Consider the following 19,625-nt stretch of genomic DNA (forward strand, 5'->3'; position numbering starts at 1 on the left):
CTTTCATTTCTAAACACATTTTTTCAAAGTGCTGTGAGTATGACGTCACCAAAGGGCACACAGGGCCTCTCTCCTCACTCGTACAAACAAGATGGACGCCGTTAGCAGAGCCATCCGCCCACAATCAGGGGCTCCCCTCTCCTCTCGCTTCTCTCCTCTCTCCCCTCACTCTCCCCGCTCACTCACACCCGGAGGACACTCCCGAGCAGGAGGGAGATGGTCGGACTGATGGTCAATAGACAATAGGTGCAGGAGGAGGCCATTCGGCCCTTCGAGCCAGCACCGCCATTCAATGTGATCATGGCTGATCATTCTCAATCAGTACCCCGTTCCTGCCTTCTCCCCATACCCCCTGACTCCGCTATCCTTAAGAGCTCTATCTAGCTCTCTCTTGAATGCATTCAGAGAATTGGCCTCCACTGGCTTCTGATGCAGAGAATTCCACAGATTCACAACTCTGACTGAAAAAGTTTTTCCTCATCTCAGTTCTAAATGGCCTACCCCTTATTCTTAAACTGTGGCCCCTTGTTCTGGTCTCCCCCAACATTGGGAACATGTTTCCTGCCTCTAACATGTCCAACCCCTTAATAATCTTATACGTTTCGACAAGATCTCCTCTCATCCTTCTAAATTCCAGTGTATACAAGCCTAGTCGCTCCAGTCTTCAAACATATGACAGTCCCGCCATTCCGAGAATTAACCTAGTAAACCTACGCTGCACTCCCTCAATAGCCCACTCATCCTTCCCTTCCGTCCCATCAACCCACGGCGTCCTCGAGTCCCCGCTGCCGCCCGGGCCCAGCGCCCCGCACCGTTACCGCACACAAGCGGGCAGCTTCTCCTCCTCCTTCAGCGGCTGGCTTCCACCGATGGCAGGGTCGACGAGGGCCGCTGCCGCTTCATCGCAACTTCAGAAAGATGGCGGCCGCTCTCCTCCTCACGCTCCGCCATTTTGTGCACGCCTCCCGCCGCGCTTCTCTCCCCTCCTCTCCCCACTTTCCCAGACCCGCCGCCGCCCGCCTCGAGTAGTCCCACCTCCGCTGCCCGACCCAAGTAGTCCCACATCCGCCGCCCGCCTTGAGTAGTTCCACCTCCGCTGCCCGACTCGAGTAGTCCCACCTCCGCTGCCCGACTCGAGTAGTACGGCGCCCCCTCCTCTTCCCTGCACGCTCGGTAGGTGCCTTTCGCCGCCACTCGCCACAAGAGAATGGGGGGGGGGGGGGGGTGGGGGGAAGGGAGGGGGGGATAAGGGGGATTGAGTAGGGGGTTGAGGGTGCGACACCAATACAGGAGAGGCTTTGGGACCAGGGCTCCTCAGTCACACCCTCTCCCCTTCCCTATTCCCCCTCTATGAGGAACGGGCCCAATGGCCCCACTTGGTCTAGTATATATAATTATATTACTAAAACTATCATCTTGTATATATATATATATATATATATATATAGTGATTGAAATACAGTCAAAACGGTACACAATAGCGCCACAATTTTACCACCACCTTAATCACCATTGTCTTGTGGTTCAAATGTTTGCTATATTTTAATTTTTTTCACTTTTTAAACATTAAAAATCACCTTTTTAAACTTTAAAAATACTTTTTCCACCTGCCGTCCCCATCAGCCGAGTATGACGGTCACAATTGAAACCCAACGGGTCCGTGTGTTTGACGTCACAATGGGAACCCAACGCGTCCACGCCTGTGCAGTTGGAGCCCGTTGATTTGATACTTACCTAAGATGGCCGCCGGATCCGTGCGTGCACAGAACATAAGATTCCGCGCCTGCTCAGGGCCTGTTGATCTAATTCATCGGACTACAACCCCCAGCGGGCAGCGCGGCACACACACACTGCGGCTGCTCTCCTCTTTCCGCTCCGACATCTTGTGCACGCCTCACACTGAGAGGTGTAGTCACCGCTCCCACCCGGCCCAGTGATTGCCGCTCGGAGGGGGGCAGCATCAGCCCGAGTGACGGAAGTGGCGGCCAATGGGGGGTTGACGAGAGCGTCAGGGGAGGGGGGAGGGATGGAGTAGGTGAGTTGGGGGGGAGGGGAATGGATTGGGTGAGGGGCGATGGTGTGAGGGGATGGAGTGGGTGAGTCTTAGGAGGGGGATGGAGTGGGTGAGGGGGGGAATTTTCATTGAGATTAATTTTATTCTAAAAAAAATTGATCTAATACGTACATTTTCATTAATAACTGAAATTGGCTTTAGGTTATTTTAAAGAACAAACACGATTTTCCCATGTCACAATGGGAACCTAACGAGGAATGGGCCCAATGTGTCCACTTGGTCTAGTTTCTCTTCAAGAGGACAAAAACCAGGTTGCATAGATTTTAACTAATTAGCAGGAGGGTGAGAGGAGGGAATGACAAATGTTTTTTCATGCACAGGGTATTAGGGTCTGGACCTCCACCTGAAATAACAGTCGAGTTGAAATCTTTATGTTTACTTAAAGAACCACGACCTTTTTTTTGATGGTTACAAAGTGCTGGAAGGGTGTATCTGGTTAGATGGATCTTCTTGGACTGACATGGATGTGAGGGGCTAAGTGGCCACCTTCTGACTTGTGAATTTTCCACAATTCTAATAGAATGCAGGAAACATTTTTTCAGTATTTACTCTGGCGATTCCTCTTTGATGTTTAGATTTGGGATGAGCATTATCTTGGAAAGTACCTATCATGTAATTTAACAATCTTGAGGCAATCGAAGCATCCTTACAGATTAAATCTGTACTTACCAGAGTACCAAAGCAATAAATGTAGAATTTATTTTAAGTCTGTTTCTCTTTTGTTGCAGAAGAAAATGAATTTTTAGAAATAAATACACAAAAAGTATTAAAATTGATGTACAGTGGAAAGGATTTATAATTTCTTACTGAGCTTAAATTAATTCAACCCAATAAAAGTACATTCTCTCTTTTACTAAAAATCAGACTGGAGAATTACATGTTTAGTAAGTAAATTTGAGGTTCTATGTCATATAATCATCAAATAGGCTACAAGGATGAGTTGACTGTATTTTTACAACAGCAAATAGACTAAAAATACTCAATTGTGTAACTGACGTTTACCAACTTTTTTTCCCAGAACTAATTTTTAAAAATGTTAATGAGTGCTAGTACCACTAAGACTAATTAGATTACATAAAACATGCATATTCAATTCAACTAAAAGGGCAACCCAATTCTATGCTATGTTTATTATAAAGAGCCATTTTATTGAAGACAATAATTTTTTTTTAAATTTCTCACATTAAAGCTTTATTTTTTAACTGCTGTATTTTCACCAATCACTAGGAAAGATCCATCTTGATTAGCAAGTGGCAAATCAATCCTTTGGACTGCAAGGGCAAGCAGAAATATTTCAGCACTGGTTTCTTTGTTGTAGTGACAGTCTTGCTCCAGCAGGTATGCAGACACACTGCCTCACATATAACATTGTCACTTTACAATGTTAGTGCAGCATCAGCAATGAAAGAGAACTTTACGTTCCATTACTGCCTCCATCGTGAGTATTATTCTCTTTCTGACAACTCACTTCATCATTGGCGATAGGATGAGCCAATGCTGCCTACAAGTAGCATAAAAGTAAATACTTTGCTATTACTAATAGCTGACAATCCTCCCTGCCTTCCCAATTAACCCTGCAATGGGCAAGCCTTCCAGACTTTAACATTTGGTTTAATGAAATTCCGATTTCTTGTTTTTAGAATGCTAAATAAACTGATTACATAGAAATTAAAATTAATCTTAAAGTGAAGGATTAATTTCTGGCCATGTGACCCACCATGTAAAACATGTGACAAAGTTTAAATTCACAAGTATGGTAAGTGATAAACTCATTCACATTAAACCTCGTGTATTGCAGGTGTTTTTAAAAGAAGGGTGCATTGGTTTTCATGTCATCTGTTTGCGAACAACCCTCTCTTGATGCTCTTCAAAATCTTTATCTATCAGTGTACAAAAGAAGAGCAGCTGCATGTACCTAGAGAGTTTACCTGTGGAGGAAAGATGGAGCTATTTAGGACCCAGAAATGGGAAGTGACAACATTTATTTACTCAAATTAAAATGTCCTATCCTTGTATTAAAAAATTTAATGGCCTCACTTTTTCCATCTCTAATCTTCACCCAAAATATTATATTTTTCATCCTTCCCATTATTACAAGGGAACAGGTTTAAGGATCTGACTAACAGAGCAGAAAAAGGCTCACCTGTCCATTTAGTTACAGATCAGATTTATTGGCCTGCCTTTATACAAGCAGAAATCAGCGGTTGAAATAACAGCCATTAAGTCCTGGCCAATAGTGCCGATTCCAAATTCAAACTGCAACCAATGGTAAGGGCCTGCATCCGAGTGAGCACCCCCCCCGGAAACAAAGCGCTGTCGGCCGCAGACTTGGCGCGTGAAACTTTAAGCATAGCGCTACCAGCCACAGCGCTATCAGCTTTAAACATACTGTTACCGGCCAAAACGCTATCAGCCTTGGACTGTTCATGCAAAATGCTTAATGCACCCATGTCATCGGTGACCACCTCAGCCAACCCCCATGAATTGGAACTTACTTCCTGACGGCTCTCTTGCTTTGCTTTTGATTATGCCTTTTCGCCTTTTGCTTCTTAACTATTTTTTATTATACATAATTAACCTTGATGAGATTTTAGAAACTATTCTATACAGATATAAATTGTTATAATCCCATGCAAGGCAAAAAAAAAAAAAGAAGTTCTATTGATCTTTAAGTGATCTTCTGTGACAAATAGGTACTTGTCAATTTACTGGCATGTACGTGTGAAATTCCCTTAAAATAGATGGGGAAATGAAAAAAAAAGACTAAAAAGGAAGCATAAAGCAAGTGCCAATTGTGGAGATTTTATTAATATGGCCTTTGAATGTATAGTAAAGCTCTCATTCAGTGAATGAACCCTTTCTGTTAAAAAAAAAAGATACTTTAAAGCCTAATACCTCCCATTAATGAATAGCAGTGAAAAATGATTAAGGAGGTCATTAATATTAGATTTTTTTCACTCAATTGTTGAGTTACTTCACCGAAGAAACGGTTTACAACCACAATAAATGAGAATATTTAATCCATTTGTGAGATAAGTTATCCTTTAGTTTCAGAAAAAGATGTTGTTTCAATAACTTTGACATAATCCTTTTGGGCAGGGAGTGGAGCTTGTTTTTCAGATTGTTACCCAGCTACTTTGCTACTCTCCTTTTGGAGCTGCAGTAAGAGACGAATTACAAAACTAGAATGCTGTGTCAAATCAGCTTCAAATTTACTATCACAAAAATATTTGGTATATTTTTTATGGTCAATCATAGATAATTTTATGTTGAGCACAAATTGAAAGAAACAAATAATCATCAGAAAAAAATTAATGTGCTTATTATTTACTAATGTATTTTACCTGAAATCTTCTGTAGCCAACCAGGAAAATTTACTTTTGACTTCATTCTTAATAAGAAATAGACTGGGACTCCTGTCAATCCAATTCCAATCCCAATTAGGGAATTAATAGTGTCGGTGTATGCAGGCACTGCTATCAAGCCCAAAATGCATATGCAGAAGAGGGCTGGATAAAACATGTTGATCTGAAACAAGAGTGAGAAAAGTGATCACGCTTCCAAAACAGACATTTAATCAGGCAATTTTAAGATGTGGAAACATAGCAATATGTTTCAGGTATGCACACCTGGAAGGACTGGTTGGCCATGGAAATGGTGTAATATACACCCAACCCTCTCCCCACAACCACATCCAAAATTGTCTGCACAAACATTTTAATTATGAGTTAAAGTCATGTTTCATTGCCGAGAGAAAATTACGGAGGATCTGATTGAGATGTTTAATATAAAAGGATATGCCATTTACTACTGGTGAGGAGAGAGTCCAATACAAGGAAAACTAACCTTAACATTAGTGCCAATCATTCAGGGGTTATTAGGAAGTAACTTTTCACATAGGCACCAAAAAATCTGGATTTTCTCCTTCAATGATAATGGAGGTTAGGACCATCAAAAATGTGATTAAAAAAAAAAATAGGCAAGGATATTAAGGCATATGAAACCTAAGTGAGGATAATAACATACAGCCAAAAAGTATGGTAAGGGGGTTGAATCAGGGCCGTTTTTACAGCATTAAGCAAAGCAGTGTACTGGGGCCCCTACTGTTAATCTCCCCACCCCCCTTTCCCTACCAGTCCCCCCCTGTCCTGCCGGCGAAAAGCACTTACCGAAAAGCACTTAGCGATGGACTTAGGGTGCTACATTGTTGCGAAAAGCACTTACAGATCGCTGTGAGAAGCACTTAGTGACCGAAAATGTTGCGAAAAAAGCACTTATTGAACCTACATTTTTAAAGTAGTATTTATTTATTGCAAGTCACTTAACATAAACAGATCAGCATGGGGCCCCTATGCTCGTGGGCCCCCGGGCAAGTGCCCATCAGGCCCATGCGTTAAGACGGCCCTGGGTTGAATGACTTATTCTACAGTTCTCATACATTATTTCTGGCATCCTTCAAAAACCTACAGTATCAGACCTATTATCGTAGAATGGATTCAGTGTGCAGAAGGTGGCCATTTGGCCCACTGTGTCCACAATGGCTCTCCATCAGAGCAAGTTGTGTAGGAAAATAACTGCAGATGCTGGTACAAATCGAAGGTATCACAAAATGCTGGAGTAACTCAGCAGGTCCGGCAGCATCTCGGAGAGAGGGAATGGGTGACGTTTCAGGTCGAGACCCTTCTTTTTTAAAATTTTAATTTATTTATTTTTATTTTTTACAGAACTTTTTAGAAAACAAACCCTCCCACCCTTCCCCCCCACCCCCCTTATACTAACCCCAAATAAGAAAAAAGAAGAAAAGAAAAAAAGATTAAAGATTAAAGACTGCCTGGGTGTTGGGGGTCCTGCACACGCCCCATGGAATTCCAAACAGAATAAACTGTATATATATACATCTCTCCCAAAAGAACCATTGAGAATATGAACAATTCTTCTATATATATATAGGCCCCTCTTTTGTAGATAAGGACGCCAGATATTTAAAAAAGTATCATATTTGTTCCTTAAATTATAAGTAATTTTTTCAAGTGGGATACAGTTAGAAATTTCATTATTCCAAAGGTCCATACTTAAATAGGAATCAGATTTCCAAGTAACTGCGATAGTTTTTTTGGCTACTGCTAATGCAATTTTTATTAATTCTTTCTGATATTTATTCATTTTAAGTTGTGGTCTTATTCCTTCAACATCCCCCAATAACAAAAATCTTGGGTTGTATGGAAGTTGTATTCCGATAATCTGTTCTAGAAAACTTCTTAAGTTTGTCCAAAAAGATTGTATTTTTGAACAGGACCAAGTAGAATGAAAAAAAGTACCAATTTCTTGATTGCACCGAAAACATTGGTCAGATAAACTTGAATTTATTCTCTTTAATTTTTGTGGTGTGATATATAATTGATGCAGAAAGTTATATTGTACTAGTCTAAACCGAACATTTATTGTATTTTTCATACTGTCAAGGCATAGTTTTGACCAATTTGTTCCATCAATATTAATATTCAAATCCGTTTCCCATTTTCGCCTTGATATATGAATTCCTTGTTTAGGGGCCTTTTTTTGAATTAGATTATATATAATAGAAGTAAATTTTTTAATTTGTCCTTTTTGAATTAGGTTTTCAATTTCCTTAGATTTCGGCAATAACATTGTTTGACCCAATTTATCTTTTAAATAAGCTCTTAATTGAAAGTAACAGAAAAGAGAATTATTTGATATATGATATTTATTTTTCAATTGTTCAAATGACATCAATATACCTTTTTCAAAGCAATCACCTATATATCTAATCCCTTTTTGATGCCACCTATATAGAAGCTGGTTATCCATTGTAAAAGGTATCAATCTATTCTGAATCAAAGTTGTCTTTCCTAATAAAGATTTTTTTGTTTCATCCTCAAAATTTACCTTATTCCATAATCCAATCAAGTATTTTAATAATGGAGATTCTTTCAGTCCCCGTATCAATTTAGGTTCCCATTTATATATAAAGTCTTCTGGTATATTTTCTCCTATTTTGTCTAGTTCTATTCTTGTCCATGCCGGGTTTTTTTCTTCAAAAAGAGATGCAATAAATCTCAGTTGGTTTGCTTTATAATAATTCTTAAAGTTCGGAAGTTGTAATCCTCCTGAATCAAACTTCCATGCCAGTTTTTCCAACGATATTCTTGACATCTTACCTTTCCAGAGAAATTTCCGCACATATTTACTTAACTCTTGAAAAAACTTCTGTGGTACTTGTATTGGTAATGTTTGGAATAAATATTGTAACTTCGGAAATATATTCATTTTAACGGCATTAACTCTTCCTATTAATGTTATTGGTAATGTCATCCATTTATCAAGGTCTTCTTTTATTTTTCTTAGTAATAATAAATAATTTAATTTATATAAGTTCTTCATATCATTATCAATTCTTATACCTAAATACTTTATACCAATTAATGGCCATCTAAATTGGGTTAGTAATCGACATTGAGTGTAATCTCCTTTAGTAAGGGGTAGAATTTCACTTTTATCCCAATTTATTTTATAACCTGATATTTTTCCATATTCTTCTAATCTAAAAGATAGTTTGCGCAACGAATCTAATGGTTTTGTTAAGTATATCAAAACATCATCTGCAAATAAGTTAATCTTAAATTCTTCCTGATTGACTTTAAAACCCTTAATATCTGGGTCAGTTCTAATTAGTTCAGCTAACGGTTCTATCGCCAGGACAAATAAAGCAGGTGATAATGGGCATCCTTGTCTAGTTGACCTTTTTAATTGAAACGGTGTTGAAATTTGGCCATTTGTCACTACTTTAGCTTTGGGATTCACATTTAGAGTTTTGATCCAGTTTATAAAAGTTGTTCCTAACCCATAATTTTCCAATACTTTGTATAAAAAATCCCACTCTAACCTATCAAATGCTTTTTCTGCATCCAGAGCTACTGCTACACTTATTTCATTCCTCTTTTGTGCCAAATGCATTATACTAAGTAACCTAGTTACGTTATCTGCAGAATGTCTATTTTTAATAAATCCAGTTTGATCCATATGTACTAATTTTGGTAAATACTTAATCTATTAGATAAAAATTTTGCTACTATTTTATAATCTGTATTCAGCAAAGATATAGGTCTATAGGATGTTGGTTTTAAAGGGTCCCTATCTGTTAAAATCGCTGTCGTAAAAGACTGGGAGGTTATGTGTTCTTTCCGCCTGCTGTATTACCTCCATAAAAGGAGGAATTAATAATTCTTTAATTTTTTTATAAAATTCTGGTGGGAACCCATCTTCTCCTGGGGATTTATTACTCTGTAGTGATATTAAAACTTATTTGACCTCTTTTAATGAAAAAGGTATATCTAATCCCATCTGTTCTTCTAAATTTAATTTAGGAAGGTTTATTTGTGCTAAAAAAAATTCTATCTCATTAGTATCTTTTTATGATTCTGACTGGTATAGTTCAGAATATTTTTTTTTAAAGGTTTCATCAATTTCTAAAGGTTTATAAGTGATTTTATTTGTATTTATTCTAATGGCGTTAATCGTTCTCGAAGACTGTTCGGCTTTCAACTGCCAGGCAAGGACCTCATGTGATCTCTCTCCTAACTCATAGTACCTCTGTTTAGTTCTCATAATTGCTTTTTCTGTTCGGTATGTCTGTAATGTATTATATTGTAACTTCTTATTGATAAGTTGTCTTCGTTTCTCTTCTGTTACATACCTTTGAGATTCTTTTTCTAATTTTGTAATTTCTTTCTCCAATTGCTCTACTTCGGCCATATATTCTTTCTTAACTTCTTCAGACCCTTCAGACTGATGTCAGGGGGGCGGGACAAAGAAAGGATTTAGGTGGAGACAGGAAGACAGTGGGAGAACTGGGAAGGTGAAGGGGAAGAGAGGGATAGAGGAATGATCTAAAGTTGGAGAAGTCAATGTTCATACCGCTGGGCTGTAAGCTGCCCAAGCGAAATATGAGGTGCTGTTCCTCCAATTTCCGGTAGACCTCACTATAGTGAGGTGCTGTTCCGCTACATTGACTGTATTGGTGCTACCTCTTGTACCCATGCAGAACTCACTGACTTCATACATTTCACCACCAATTTCCATCCTGCTCTTAAATATACTTGGACTATCTCCGACATCTCCCTACCGTTTCAGGATCTCACCATCTCCATCACAGGAGACAGACTAGTGACTGACATCTACTACAAACACACTGATTCCCACAGCTATCTGGACTACACTTCTTCCCATCCTGTCTTCTGCAAAACGTCTATCCCCTACCAATTCCTCGGTCTTGGTCTCCTAATTTCTCCAATTTTGGTCTCCTAATCTGAGGAAAGACATTTTTGCCATAGAAGGAGTACAGAGAAGGTTCACCAGATTGATTCCTGGGATGGCAGGACTTTCATATGAAGAAAGACTGGATAGACTCGGCTTGTACTCGCTGGAATTTAGAAGATTGAGGGGGGATCTTATAGAAACTTACAAAATTCTTAATGGGTTGGACAGGCTAGATGCAGGAAGATTGTTCCCGATGTTGGGGAAGTCCAGAACAAGGGGTCACAGTTTAAGGATAAGGGGGGAGTCTTTTAGGACCGAGATGAGAAAGTTTTTTTTCACACAGAGAGTGGTGATTCTGTGGAATTCTCTGCCACAGAAGGTAGTTGAGGCCAGTTCATTGGCTATATTTAAGAGGGAGTTAGATGTGGCCCTTGTGGCTAAAGGGATCAGGGGGTATGGAGAGAAGGCAGGTACAGGATACTGAGTTGGATGATCAGCCATGATCATATTGAATGGCGGTGCAGACTCGAAGGGCCGAATGGCCTACTCCTGCACCTATTTTCTATGTTTCTATGTCTATGTTTCTATGTCTATGCTGCATCTGCGCCCAGGATGAGGTGTTTCACTCTAGGGCATCAGATATGTCCTCATTCTTCAGGAAACAGGGCTTCCCCTTTTCCATTATAGATGAGGCTCTCACTAGGGCCTCCTCTATATGCTGAGCTCCGCTCTTGCTCCCCCTCCCCCCATTCGTAACAAGGACAGAAATTCCCCTTGTCCTCATCTTCCACCCCATCTGCCAGCGTATCCAACAAATCATCCTCCAACATTTCCGTCACCTCCAACGGGACCCCACTACTGGCCACATCTTCCCATCTCCTCCCCTTTCTGCATTCTGCAGAGACCGTTCCCTCCGTAACTCCCTGGTCCACTCGTCCCTTCCTACCCAAACCACCCCCTCCCCAGGCACTTTCCCCAGCAACCGCAGGAGATGCAACACCTGTCCCTTTACCTCCCCCCTCGACTCCATCCAAGGACCTAAACAGTCTTTCCAGGTGAGACAGAGGTTCACCTGTACCTCCTCCAACCTCATCTATTGTATCTGCTGCTCTAGATGTCAACTTCTCTACATTGGCGAGACCAAACACAGGCTCGGCGATCGTTTCGCTCAACACCTTTGCTCAGTCCGCCTTAACCAAACTGATCTCCCGGTGGTTGAGCACTTCAACTCCCCCTCCCACTCCCAGTCTGACCTTTCTGTCATGGGCCTCCTCCAGTGCCATAGTGAGGCCCACCGGAAATTGGAGGAGCAGCACCTCATATTTCGCTTGGGCAGCTTACAGCCCAGCGGTATGAACATTGACCTCCAACTTTAGATAGTTCCTCTGTCCCTCTCTTCCCCTCCCCCTTCCCAGTTCTCCCACTGTCTTCACCTATATGCTTTCTTTGTCCTGCCCCCCTGACATCAGTCTGAAGAAGGGTCTCGACCCGAAATGTCACCCATTCCCTCTCTCCTAGATGCTGCCTGACCTGCTGAGTTACTCCAGCATTTTGTGATATCTCCATCAGAGCAAATTCAGATAAATCTCTTCCTTTCCTTGTAGTCTTAAAAATTCTTGTTCTTCATATATTTATGTAATTCACTCTTTGTGGCCACAATGGAATCAGCCTCCACCAGACAAAGGAGATAGTGATCGACTTCTGGAAGCAAATCGGTATACAGACCCTGGTTTGCATTGTCGGCACTGAAGTAGAGATGGTTGAAAACTTCAAATTCCTAGGAGCAAATATCACCAGCAACTTGTCCTGGACCACCCATATTGAAGCAATGGCCAAGGAAGCACACCAACACCTCTACACTTCCTTAGAAGGCTTAGGATGTTCGGCATGTCCCCAACAACTCTCACCAACTTCTACAGATGCGCCATTGAAAGCATTTTTTCAGGGTTCATCACAGTATGGCTTGGGAACAACTTCAGCCAAGACTGCAAGCACTTGCAGAGAATTGCAGATGCAACCTAGACCATCACCTAAGTCAACCTCCTTTCCATTAACCCAATTTACACCTCACGCTGCCTTGGTAAGGCCGACAGCATTATCAAGGACGAGTTGCTCCCCGGCCACTCCTTCTTCTCCCTTCTCCCATCAGGAAAGAGGTATATAAGTGTGAAATTGCATACGTCCAGATTCAGGGACAGTTTCTTCTCAGCTGTTATCAGGCAACTGAACCATCCTATCGACAGTCTTGAGCTTCTATCTACCTCATTGGAGACGCTCAGACTATCTTTGTTTGGACTTTATCTTGCACTAAATATTATTCATGTTATTCCCTTTATCACTCCTGTATTTGTACACTGTGGATGGCTCAATTGTAATTATGTATTGTCTTTCCGCTGACTGGTTAGCATGTGACAAAAGTTTTTCACTGTACACGTGACAATAAACCAAACCAAACTCAAACGGATTCCAACTAGTATTTCCTCATGTTATTCTTAATTCCCTTGACCTTTATTTTACACATGTGACCTCTATTCATTGATCCCTGCACAAAATGGCAAATGCCTGCAATAAAGCACTCTGTCCAGGTCCCTCATCATTTTATATATTGCTATCAAATCTTACATCAGACTTCTCAATTCTAAAGAAGACCATCCCATGTCTGGTTGTTGTGCAGGTCTTGCTGCTTCACTTCTTTGATGAGTTGTTAATGAAGTTAAAAATTCCACAATTAACAAGAACATTCTTTTCACCATATTATTGGGGGAACACAATTGATATAGTAGCTAAGGGTAACTTGATCAACAATCTTCTAGAGTTGAACTTGATTCGTTTTCTAATCACAACAAATTTCTTGGAGGAATGGCCTGAGCTATTGGAGATTTTCACTTTAATTCTCATTGCTTTCAGTTTCAATCTTGAAGTCGCACACATTTAAAGGTTGCTTTAATGTTAAGAACAGTCTCATGTCATCTCTACAAGATCTTTGATTCATATTTTCACCCATGGTATAAACAGGCCTGGAACCAAGAAATCCTGGGGAAACCTAAGGGCAATCTACTTCCAATGGATGGAAAATAGCCACTCTCTAATTCTATATCTTTCTGTGGGTCAAACATAAAGTCATGCAACACAGAAACAGGCCTTTCAGTCCACCTTGCCATACTGACCAAGTTGCCTTCCTGAGCTAGGCTTATTTCCCCACATTTGTTCTATATTTTTTCGAAACGTTTCCTATCGATGAACCAATCCGAATGTCTTTTACATATTGTAATTGCACCGACCTCTACTACATACCAAGTCACTTTTCCACACTCCATTGGATGCCAGCATTATAGAATGAAATGGCTATGACTGTGGAGTGTTAGTGCCAGCGTTACAATTGTGACTGATTCTGCTTTTATCAAATGCAACAAATTAAAATGGCTATAGACTGGGGTTTATGCTACTGAGAGCCAGATTTTCTCGGATTTTGGTTTCTGACCAGATCTCACATAAATCATTTTCTCCTTTCACAGCATCTGCTAGACTTCAGCATTGTTTTTTGTTCAGATTTTTAGCAAATGCTGTGTTCTATCTCATTGTTCCTACAGTTCTTTACTTTCCTTTGTGCCTCTTCTTTCTACATCTCTTGCAGGCAGATTAACTGCTATTATCAAGCCTTCAGCGCCTTTCCTCATCATCTGTTATTGGTGTACTCTTCGAAGGTATTTATTCACAAAATGCTGGAGTAACTCAGCAGGTCAGGCAGCATCTCGGGAGAGAAGGAATGGGTAACGTTTCGGGTCTAGACCCTTCTTCAGACTGATGTTGGTCTCCACCCTAACATGGAAATTCCTTTGTTCTCTCCACCCCTCCCCATCTCTGGAAGTTTAAACGTGTGATTTTTCCCAATGTTGAAGAAAGGTAATCTACCTGAAAAAATCTTATACTACCTGAAACATGAACTCTTTCTCCACAAATGCTGCCTGACCTGCTGAATGTTTTATGTTTTTATTTCATATTACGAGTATCTGTATTTTGTTGCAATAATTTAATGGAGGCATATGTGAATCTTAACATTGAGTACCCACAAGTTCATAATGGTCATAGCTGATCATGTTTCATCTACCATTTGCCCAGGGAATTTTCAACTGACCCAAATGGATCATGAAGATGGCAGGAACATTGGCTAATTTATTCCCTCCCTTACTCAAAGAAAATAATTATATTCGCTCTGATTTTGGCTGACAAGATCATGCGAACATTGCCTGCCTGCTTGTCTATTGAATTAAATATTGACGCTTTGTTAACTTTTTGGTAGTATTGGTTTATTATTGTCATGTGTACCAAGATATTGTGAAAAACTTGTTTGTGTGCTGTAATGTCCTCTGTAAGACAATAGACAATAGACAATAGACAATAGGTGCAGGAGTAGGCCATTCAGCCCTTCGAGCCAGCACCGCCATTCAATGCGATCATGGTTGATCACTCTCAATCAGTACCCCGTTCCTGCCTTCTCCCCATATCCCCTCACTCCGCTATCCTTAAGAGCTCTATCCAGCTCTCTCTTGAAAGCATCCAACGAACTGGCCTCCACTGCCTTCTGAGGCAGAGAATTCCACAACTTCACCACCCTCTGACTGAAAAAGTTCTTCCTCATCTCCGTTCTAAATGGCCTACCCCTTATTCTTAAACTGTGGCCCCTTGTTCTGGACTCCCCCAACATTGGGAACATGTTATCTGCCTCTAATGTGTCCAATCCCCCAATTATCTTATATGTTTCAATAAGATCCCCCCTCATCCTTCTAAATTCCAGTGTATACAAGCCCAATCGCTCCAGCCTTTCAACATACGACAGTCCCGCCATTCCGGGAATTAACCTAGTGAACCTACGCTGCACGCCCTCCATAGCAAGAATATCCCTGTTGTGGCTAGCACAATGAATATACGCCCGACATCTTGTAAGAAGATTTCATTACTGATCCTTCACCAGGAAACTTCTAGAAGGTCACCTGACCTCAGTCACAAGGCACAAGCCCATTGGCCCTAGAAGGTCATCTGACCTCAGTCACAAGGCACAAGCCCATTGGCCAGCTTCTGCTCTTGGCCCCAAGGGGGCACTGGCATTTACATCACATATACATCACATCTCCCCCTTTACTTTAATTACATCACATCTCCCCCTTTACTTTAATTACATCACATCTCCCCCTTTACTTTACTTACATCAATTTAATGTGGATGAAACACCACAAATAACACAATGCTCTTCAAACTACAAAACATAAAACTTTACATAACAAGCTGTGCCGGGGGTTTGGACAATCGCCCACTTCTCGTGCAAGTCGTATTTCCAACCCGTTCTGTGTCATATTTATGTTGTATGCGTAGTGGGGCAGGCGCAGCGTGGAGCCCTCTCGCAGGTAGGCGCTGGGAGGCTTGAGGAAGAGTAGCGGCTCGTTGCCCGGCACCGGGTTCCCCAGCTCCTGGGCATGCTCGGCGTAGTTCCTGCCCACGCACACGATCTTTCTCTCCCACTCCCAGAAACGGCTCAGGTTCTTCCTGGAACTCATCCCCGCAGTCGCCCTGCCGGCAGGGACCCGACACTCGGACTCTGTCTCTGTCTCTGTCTCTGTCTCTGACTCTGACTCTGACTCTGACTCTGTTGCCGTCTCGAACAGCTGGAATGCCCTTATCCAGTCCTTATAATTCTTGGCCAAGTTCCCTTGCAGGGAGAGTGGTCCCGGTGGCTTGAGTCCAGACATTCTTCTCCACTTCTGACACCATGTAATGTCTTCTTGTAAGACCCTGTTGTGGCTAGCACAATGAATATACGCCCGACATCTTGTAAGAAGATTTTATTACTGATCCTTCACCTGGAAACTTCTAGAAGGTCACCTGACCTCAGTCACAAGACACAAGCCCATTGGCCCTAGTAGGTCATCTGACCTCAGTCACAAGGCACAAACCCATTGGCCAGCTTCTGCTCTTGGCCTCAAGGGGGCACTGGCATTTACATCACATATACATCACATGTGCTATCCAGTCAAAACATACATAAGTATATTCAAGCCATACACAAATACAACAGGTAGTGCAAAGAGACAAATAACCAGGGTGTAGAATATAGTATAGCTACTGAGAAATTGGAGATTTTTATTTTAGTGCAACGGCTACAATGAGGTAGATTGGGAGATCAGGACTACACCCTTAATTTATGAGGTCAATTCAGTAGTCTGATAACAACTGGGAAGAAGCTTTTCCTGAATCTGCTGGTACCTGCTTTTAAATTTCATGTCTTCTGTATGATAGAGAGAGAAGTAGGAATGACCTGGGTGTAAATTATGTTGATTGCATTCTCAAAGCTGTGTGAATTGACGGACTAAGCTCATTACACAAATCTCTGTAATGGTAGGTCTTACCTTGAGAGGCCTGTGTCGATTTGGTTGCTTCCAGCGCAGGTAAATTTGCCCAGTAACAGCCAATCCAATAAAGAACCAATAACTGAAGCTGAAGTAGTAAATGAGTCTATAGACATCCCGTACACTTAGGTAGATAATTGATAAAACTCCCTGTTAAATTGAAAATCATCATCAGTTGTAGAAATCAGAGTATTAAAAATACTAACAAATCCTTAATTACATAATAAAAAGGTTTGTCTGAAGTTGTTTCTTTTTATTTAATGGAGGCTTGACTATAATTGTTGATTGTTTTTTACTGTGTTAATTCAAATAAAGTAGTATTAGGTATGCACAGAATTCTGAGCAAATTCAAAGGTGAATCAACAGCCAAGGACTTCTTTGTTCTGACTTCAAAACCTCTGATATAATTAGTTTCTCCCTAAAATAGGTATTTACCTATAGGTAGTTACCCTTCTTAGAATACATGGGAAAGAGAGAAGATAAGCATCACAAAATGAACTACCAAAAAAAAGTATGGAAGAACAGGTCAACACCAGGATGTCCATCAATGGGGTTCCAAGAAGAATTTTCTGCCTCTCTTTTGCTAACGATCCATGTATGAAATATTGCGATTCACTCATATATGCTATTTTCTACGGCCGTTACACAAATCTTTGTAAGGACCTATGGCTACTGGTTGCCATTAAATTATTGGTGATGAATTCCTGTCATGGTGTAGTTCAAGGTCTCCACAACATATCCCAGTTTAACATCCATTCTTCCTTATGGGAAAGGATCCTTGTGGGAAAGCTGTGCAGAAAATCCAATGCAAGATTGGTACTAGAGACCACTTTGCTTCTTGACACTGCACATGGACTTTGACTGGCCTGTCAAAGCTCAGGTATTTAATTACAGATCAGTCCTCTTCAGTAAGGCTGCTTCTACTGAGGTCATTTGATCCTTTTCAGCAAGAATTCCCCTTTAAGAAACCAGCTTTGGGCTATATGCCCCTTGACCTATTAGCATGTGAGTGGCTAATCATGTGCTCCAAACTAACCTCTAAATCATGCACCTCTAGTATCTGAATTTATTGTAGAGGCTACTCAATCTAGTGGTTCTGTGCTCACATTGTTGTTGTCTTCTCATTCTTCCACCACAACCTAAACAAGTTGTAGATGTAAGGATAGATGTGCAAATAGTGTGTGGCAAGGACTGGGTGGAAAGGAAAGTTAGCTGTGCATGCTTATGTATTATGCAGCTAATAATCCATAGAATGCTGGATGGAGGAAGGAAAAGGAGGAATATAGGTGAGAGGATAACATCATCTTCAATGAATTGCCACCACTAGATTACGGTTGCTCAAGTCACTTCACAGGGAGATGATGACATAGGTATGGCGAGTCGTAGGCGAAGTACGTTGAGGTAGACGTTTATTGTAATATTAACAACCGTGACAACCATACAACCGACAGACAACCATAAATCTTACTGTCTCTCTCGGAGGACTAAACCAGACTGCCTAGTTCCTTTACCTGCGCACCACCTCACCTCTTCTACCAATCAGAGGGTTCGATGGTCTGGACCAATCCCTGTGTCCCTACATGACCCCCCCCCCCCCCCAGAACCCTCTGTGCGGTACCGGGCAGGTGCCCGGACCACCGGAGCGGGTGCGGAGAGGAGAGGGGGCCCTGCCGGGGGTGGGGACGGGGAAACCGGCACCGCGGGAGGAGGGGAAACTGCCGGAGCCGGAGGCGGCAGTGGCAAGGAGACCGGGGGAAGCGGGGTCCCGAACGGGGGCAGCGAGGGGGAAAACTGCTGTACGGGAGCTGCGGCCGGAGGTCGGCCCCGGCGAGGAGGTTGAGCCGCTGTGACGGGCTGGTCTGGGTCCAAGTAGGCAGGCTTGAGGCGGGACACCGATACGATCTCTTGTCGTGTACCCACTTCTAACGTGAAGGTGACTGTGCCTCTCTTCACTACCCTGAACGGACCCTGGTAAACTGGCCGGAACGGGGGACGGTGGGCATCGATGCGCCGGAAAACGAACTTGCAGTCGCCCAAGGCCGGCGGGACGTGTGAAGGGGGATCCCCGTGACGAGAAGCAGGGACCGGGGCCAGGGACCCCACCCGCGCTCGGAGTGAAGCTAAGAGTGCTGGCATGGAGGGAGGGGGGGTGGAACATTGGGGGAGAACGTCGCCTGGTACCCGCAGGGGCGAGCCATAGACCAGGTCTGCCGAGGAAGCTCCGAGATCGTGCTTCGGAGCCGTGCGGATACCCAGTCGGGGCCGGACAGGCGGGCAGTGAGTGAGGCTTTAAGCTGCCTGTGGAACCGTTCCACCATCCCGTTGGCCTGGGGGTGATAGGCGGTGGTTTGCTGTAATCGGGACCCGCACAGCTGAGTCAGAGCCACCCACAGGGATGAGGTGAATTGGGCGCCCCGGTCGGTAGTGATGACGTCCGGGACGCCGAAACGGGCAATCCGCCGGGACGAATCGGTGGTAAAAATTCACCATGCCTACAAACTCTTGTAACCCTTTGATAGTGTCGGGGCGGGGGAAGGAGCGGATAGCAGCCACCTTCTCGGGCAAGGGAACGGCACCAGCCTGTGTGATCCGATGGCCCAGGAAATCTACTGAGGATAGTCCGAATTGGCATTTGGACGGGTGTAGGATCAGACCGTGGTCCTGCAACCTTTGGAATATGGAGCGCAGGTGGGACCGGTGTTCGTGAGCCGACCGACTTGCCACGAGAATATCGTCCAGATATATGAACATAAAAGGCATACCCCGACCCACATGATCCATGAGGCGTTGGAACGCTTGGGCGGCGTTTTTGAGGCCAAAAGGCATCCGCAGCCACTCAAAAAGCCCGAACGGGGTGATCGTGGCGGTCTTAG

The 19,625-nt window shown here is 42.6% G+C and overlaps 1 protein-coding gene across 1 annotated transcript in view; it reads right to left on the reverse strand.

The window, feature by feature from the left end:
* Nucleotides 1–3,873: 3,873 nt before the first annotated feature.
* The window catches only part of LOC144594267 (Y+L amino acid transporter 2-like), a 103,906-nt gene continuing 88,154 nt past the window's right edge, over nucleotides 3,874–19,625 (reverse strand). The window contains exons 8-10 of the mRNA XM_078400532.1: nucleotides 16,753–16,902; nucleotides 5,419–5,602; nucleotides 3,874–4,002 (exon numbers count right to left, since the gene is read on the reverse strand). Of these exons, the coding sequence (XP_078256658.1) occupies nucleotides 3,902–4,002; nucleotides 5,419–5,602; nucleotides 16,753–16,902 (435 nt within the window). The 3' untranslated portion in view covers nucleotides 3,874–3,901. The remainder of the gene's footprint in view (nucleotides 4,003–5,418; nucleotides 5,603–16,752; nucleotides 16,903–19,625) is intronic.

The sequence above is a fragment of the Rhinoraja longicauda genome, chromosome 6 (genome assembly GCF_053455715.1).
Source record: "Rhinoraja longicauda isolate Sanriku21f chromosome 6, sRhiLon1.1, whole genome shotgun sequence".
Lineage (NCBI taxonomy): Eukaryota > Metazoa > Chordata > Chondrichthyes > Rajiformes > Arhynchobatidae > Rhinoraja > Rhinoraja longicauda.